The 6,406-nt window shown below is 43.3% G+C and overlaps 1 protein-coding gene across 1 annotated transcript in view; it reads right to left on the bottom strand.

Moving 5' to 3' along the window:
* vamp2 (vesicle-associated membrane protein 2) overlaps positions 1-6,025 on the bottom strand; it is a 6,196-nt gene extending 171 nt beyond the window's left edge. Inside the window, exons 1-5 of the mRNA XM_030101830.1 lie at positions 5,764-6,025; positions 1,324-1,429; positions 959-1,117; positions 564-615; positions 1-401 (exon numbers count right to left, since the gene is read on the bottom strand). The exon at positions 1-401 is cut by the window's left edge and continues 171 nt beyond it. Of these exons, the coding sequence (XP_029957690.1) occupies positions 385-401; positions 564-615; positions 959-1,117; positions 1,324-1,429; positions 5,764-5,765 (336 nt within the window). The 5' untranslated portion in view covers positions 5,766-6,025 and the 3' untranslated portion in view covers positions 1-384. The remainder of the gene's footprint in view (positions 402-563; positions 616-958; positions 1,118-1,323; positions 1,430-5,763) is intronic.
* Between the last annotated feature and the right edge of the window lie 381 nt (positions 6,026-6,406).

Genomic DNA, 6,406 nt, shown 5'->3' with positions numbered 1-6,406 from the left:
GTAACAATTATCGCCAATCGTTGTTTCCTTTTCTGTTGTTGCATCGTCACAAGTGTTTGGTTCTCAGTATGGCAGATTAGAAAAGCCAAGAGTACCCAGAAAGGAGACAGGGCCACACACAGGACAGATAGTGACAGGGGTCCAGAGGCGAGGTGGTGGAAGTGGGGGAGCAATGGGGCCCTGAAGGGTGGAGGGGTGTTATATCGCGGCTAATCTGGGGGAGATATATCTATATATATATATATACACATATATACATATATATTTATATATGTATACATATATAATAAATTAATCATCTGTGGTTAATTTTGTCATCAATTTGAGGGTTTTTTTCTCTGTAGCGAGGAAGCTGGGATCCGACTGGGGTAGGATCGACTCTTCTTAGGTGCTGAAGTAGACTGTGGAGAGAAAGAAAAGAGGACTGATTTGTAATCTTTTAAGCAAAAAAAAAAAAAAAAAAAAAACACGGATAAATATTTCAATCTGTTTTGTGAACGAGTATTTGCAATGTAATTACGTTCTCAAATGCAACAGCACAAATCTCTTCTAACGGTTCTTACCGATAATGACGATGAGCACAATCACGCATATCACACCCAGGATGATCATCATCTGTAGGCAGACGGTTCATTAAAAGACAGTTGTTAGAAAAGCAGCCCCCACTTCAGAAAAACAGACAGAGTGAACAACAATCACAGAAGGATTAAAAGAAAAAAAAAAACAATCTTCGACTTTTTTCTGCACACGAGTATTCACTCCACCGTCGTCTGCATCAATATCACTGCTCCTCTCATCTTTTGTTCTACGCAGCAGGAAGTGCCCAACGTGTAATCTTACGATGCTGTCTGTGTTTTTCAACTCAAAAAATAACCAATGAAACCTCGGTAAAAAGGTCTAACTGAACACATTCTTTCTCTTGTTCTGTTCAGGTCTGTAACACACTCTTTGCTCTCACCTTGGCATTCTTCCACCAGTATTTATTCTTCAGTTTTGCAGCACTGGTCTCAAACTGAGAGGCTCCAGCCTGCAGGGCGTCAGCCCTATCGTCCAGTTCTGACAGCTTCTGATCACGCTCCAGAACCTTATCCACGTTTACACGCATGATATCCACCACCTGAGGAGACACACACAGACACACAGTTTTGTATTGTGATCACCTTCCACACGGGAGGCTCAAGTGTGTGTCTGGGCTGAACACAGAGGAACCAGACTGCTGGATATGACATAACGGCGGTGATGACTTTCAAGTAGACCCCAATTTCATGGTTTCCGGAGGTCATAATTAAGCGAAAGGGGAAGAAAGTTGAAGCGTTTTCTCACCTCATCCACCTGTGCCTGTGTCTGCTGCAGACGGCGGTTGCTGGTGAGGTTAGGAGGAGCCTGATTCCCTCCCTCTGGGGCTGGGGCTCCAGCAGCTGGGGCAGACCTGGTGACACAAAAACACCGGTATATAGCAGCACACAAGACGTGCCTCCCAGGAAAACGAAACAATGCTGCTACTGATGCAGATAAGCAAAGAGAAGAAAAAGATAAGCAATGTAGGACAGATGTAAAGACAAAACAATGACAGATTCTGACTTTTAATGAAAGGTCAGACAGCAGTCTCTTTGAAAAAGGAGGCAACTAAGAACATTTGAGTTTCAGTCCTTTTTAAAATGAGCTTATGCTGTTATGAAAACACATTTACAAAAAGAAACGCCTCCATTAGTGATTGTTTCTAATTTTGTCTAATTCAGCCCACCTCAGTAAAATGATTAGTTACCAACTCTAACAAAAAAAGGCTTTAGTAGCACAGAGCGACAGGCTCAAATGGACGAACATCTCCCATTTTAAACAGAATCAGACATCTAATTTAGATAATTCGAAGGGTTTCAAAGTAAACACTTGCATATGTGAGCAGCGATGTTTGTTATATGTGACGAATATTGAAAGACTGTCTTTCTATTGCAAAAAAGAATCAACGAGGCTCTTTCAAAAGTCAAGTTGATTTGTCATGTCCTGTGCTTTTTTGGCCTACATAGACCTCATCTTTTGGATGCACTCTGCACAGATAATGACTGCAGGGTGACACACAGAATTTAAGTGAGAGTGTCATTTACCAGTGAAAAGCCAAAGCTCCATGAAAAATGCTTTGCTACATGTAGCACTACCCTCTGCACTATACCCCCCCCCCCCCAAAAAAAAAAAAAAAATTAATCATTATTAAGAAAAAAAAAACCTTTGTATTGCTTTTCTTGGATGCAGTGCGGTTTCATGGAGCTTTTACAACTGGTTGTGTTAAAGAAAGATGAGGATTGAAGGTGTAGTGCAGACAAATCAAAATAATATAAACCCCATCAAAAACGCGGAGCTCACTGTCTTTCAAATGCTCCTGACTCTCCACACCCACTGACAAATATTAGAAATACCATTCATTTTCTGCCAAAAGAATCCGAAATACAAAGGAAGTTGTTTGAAAAAGTCACATAAAAATTTAGCAGAGCATTATAGCATTGATGACTTTGGGATTAAATTCAAATCTATTTCCAAATCGACTGAGATGACTTCCAGGACAAGACCATTTCCAAGCGGCATCTCAGCTTTATTTAGACTGAGGAAGGGACTGCGATTTGTCCTTATTGGAATCTTCACTTCATTAATCTGCTTTTTAAACTTGGAAGGGCCTTTTTGCCTTTTGCTCATTGAAGCATTTTGTTTTTGTAGTAAATCAGTAGAATCAAGATCGTCTGTAAAATTTACACAGCAGTAAGGCACAGTTTCAATCACATAAATGAAGCAACAATAGGATGGGATACCCGACCAAAAACCATCAAATGAAACATTCAGCCAGGATGCATCATCAGCAACCTAACAACTGATTATAAATAATAATACGATCAATATAAATCTAGCTCTATACCTCCCTATTTGTCCAAGACTAAATCACCATTTAAAAGTGAAAGTGTAAACTTGACCTCCCTCATGAAGCTAAAGCTGCAGCATCGTATGACCAATATACTCGAGTTGTAACCAAGCTACTGTACAAGTGAGAGACCAAACTCTGTATAAAGGTCACCTTTGCATGCTCACACATTACTAATCCTCTAACAACAACAAATCCTTTGAATAGTTGGCCTGGTGTTTGGGGTGGTCCCTATCAGCTGCCAATCAGGCCCGAGAGCGCAGCCAGGGAAATCCACAATGTTCACATAATATTACATAAATGAAATGATCCATGCGTATGTCAGAAACGTGGCACCATCATTTCTGTATGCTTCTATTCAATTGCAAAAACACAGTTTTACCACAAAGGTGTAATATGTGCAAAGGTTCACACTGTCATCACGTCTTAACTAGCACGAGGAAGAGCTGTGAGCGCTGTGACAAGGTTTCTCACTCGCTTCCGCATCCTGTGAGAACCTACTGTTTGTGTTTCCTTCACAGAACCCTCCCTTTTTAGAGAACACAATAGTAGAACACAATAGTCTACATGGTTCTCATTGTGACAGTCACACCCAGCTTTATGAAACACAACTTGAGACAGGATGAAAACAGAAAGGACAAATTTCAAGCCAACATCACATGTATGCTCACATGAGGAGTTATCCGGACCTTTAAAACGTCAGTTTTGGACTTCCCCCGAAAAAATAATACTTGATAGGTTTTTGCATTATTTTCTCTCTCAACATTGGCGTGGGATTTCCACCCTTCCTGAGATGCTGGTTAGCTCCTTTTCTTTCCACGGTCCACTGCTAATATGTTTGCAAAGGAGGCTAAATATATTAACCTTCTTTCAAGATAGAGCTCATAAAAATAGTCTTGCCCTGTGGTTTTCAGAAAGGGCCGTCACAAGATCGGAGGGTCTATTTAAGGTTGATACAATTAGAGAATAGACTAGATGGATGCATGGATGCATGGATGGATGGATGAATAAGGTTGTAGAATATAAGCTAAATGTGATATTGTTGTGGACTATTGTGATTATAATACCACTTGTGAATACTACACAAGTGATATTGCCTTATATGCCATATAGTAAGTATATGATATTGATGTCTTTGTGCTTTGGGATTGCAAATAATGTGCTCTTTATCTTCTAGGACCCAACTTTAAAGAGATCAGAAGCAGATCTGTTTTGTATTTGTTGCTTTTTCTCATTTTGCTATTCTGATTTATTACCGCCTTTTAATGGAGTGACACAGTCAAATTACATGCATAGCTTGACTGCATAGTGTCTAGATAGATAGATAGATAGATAGATAGATAGATAGATAGATAGAAAGGACAAAGCAAAGAAGGCCCTGTTTCGGGTGGTCACTGTCACAGAAAAGCAGGCGGTGTGATTTTCAGCACTGGACAGCGACATTTCATGTCAGCACCGGACAGCGCCACAGCAGCCCAGACCGGAAAGTGTCTGATCCCAGCCTGACTCTCTTTTCCTTTCTGTTTGAAGCTGCTGCACTGGATCCTGACCCTTATCATTTATGAGAACACACATACACACACACACCCCAGGTCCCCACACACACGTATGGTGCTGTGGACCACACCGGCTCACACTGGGGCCTGGGAATACACCTACAGCCTTTCAGCGTGGAGGGCGGGGAGGCTCCTTATTAATGTGTGCGTGTGTGTGAGTGTGGAGGGGGGGTGGATTTAAAACAATTTAATACACCGTGGTGATAAAATGTGGTGACAAAGGTAAGTTATAGTACACAGAGCGCATGCCTCTGTTGAATGGCACGACGTGCGCTGGCACCGAGCTATTCCAGCGTTTTTTGAAGTCTACCTTTTCTTTACACCGGAGAAAACACGAAATCCTAAATGAAATGCACAAATGGCAGCTTTTGACGTGGTTTATTCGTAGCCAGAGACTGCAACGGTGTGAAATGAGGGGAGATATACTGCCGTCCGCCCTCGCACGACAATCGACGACATACAGTAGAAGGCTAGGCTATCCCCACCCCCCGCTGGAGGTTGCAAATATCACCTAAACTAGGCCTAAGCCTCATCCCCAGCTAATAATATCGACATATATGCTCAACATTGCAGGATATTCGTCGAATATCGTCGAAGCAAACACGTTCAACAGGCTTTTCGGAGGCGCTGACAGCGGCTGAAACGCGCCGTGCGGCTCCTTCAGCGTTTTGCCCTTGCTCTTTCTGGAAAGAGCCGAAGAACCGTCACCTGCGGCGCACAGCCGCGAAAAAAATCAACCCGTGATAACGATTCGCAAAGTGTGGGGATTGGGAAACCGGCTCACGTCGGGTTTATTTATTGGATGTGGGTTTGAGTAGCCTGTGGGTAATCACACAGACGGTGTCCTTTTCACATCGAACCAGTCCAAACTGGAAATAAATGCGTGCGTAACGGCTCGACCGAGACGCACCGGACTGGAGCGGGTGAAAATCCCGCGAGCTCGTTTTACCGTGTAATTACCCAAAAAATAAGGCTAATAACGGGGTTTAATAACGTAAACACGATGCCTCCCGTCTGCTTCCAAGGTTAGGCCGACGCGTTAGCCTCACGTTTGGGTCACATTACCCGCGAGGCGGCTTAGGAATTAAATCCAGCAACAATCTAAACATATTTTTTCAATCATGAATATAACAACAGTAAAAGAGACACAGTGTGTGACAGCCAGGAAATAGAAAGGGGCGCTCAGAAAACACACAGCCTGTCAGTCGTGAGCAGGAAATTCATTCATGATTTTTTTTTTTTTTTTTTTTTTTTTTTTAATAATAGTGACAATAAGCGGATAATACACGATGTAGTACTTACATGTTCCTGGCGGTATTAGCTGGGCAGCTGTGCTGAAATCCGGACTGGAAATGTTAGCGCGGACTAAGTGGCTGGCAGATGGATGTGGATTGCCTTGTGCGCTCCTCTCTCCCCTCTGGTAGCCTTTGGTTGGTTATTGTGGCGTTTCCCTGCCTATATAGCCTAGGAGGAGCGCTTGCTTTCTCTCTGCCCGCCGCCGAAACGTGTCCCCCTCGACACCAAAGAGCAGTTTTTCTCCCTCTCCTGATTCTTTTCCCCCCCTTCCTTTCCGAGCGGCAGCTGCAGGCTGGAAGCGGAGCCCGGTGCGGTAATGAACGTGTAATAAACAGCCGCCTGGATTAGGCGCACAAAGATGGCTCGGTGACGTCAATCGCGGCGAGTTTCATGTTGAAATGGGTGGTCGAACACTTCAAACGCGCCGACTCGTTCAACGCTTCCCTTTTCTTTTCTGCTTTCTCCTCTAAACGCGGAGGACGCTGTAACCGTGGGGGCCTGCTCGTGTTTAATTCATTACATGTCACGGTCCGCCAAAGCTCCTCCAAAGAAGCTTATTTTGATGGCAAGACTGTGTGTCAACAAAATGGCGTTCCTGGAAAGGGGGTGTGGCGTTATTAGGGGCCTGTTATCGTCCACAGGAAACGCG

This window comes from Salarias fasciatus, chromosome 10, assembly GCF_902148845.1.
Source record: "Salarias fasciatus chromosome 10, fSalaFa1.1, whole genome shotgun sequence".
Taxonomy (NCBI): domain Eukaryota; kingdom Metazoa; phylum Chordata; class Actinopteri; order Blenniiformes; family Blenniidae; genus Salarias; species Salarias fasciatus.
This window is presented reverse-complemented; position numbering and strand designations above follow the sequence as displayed.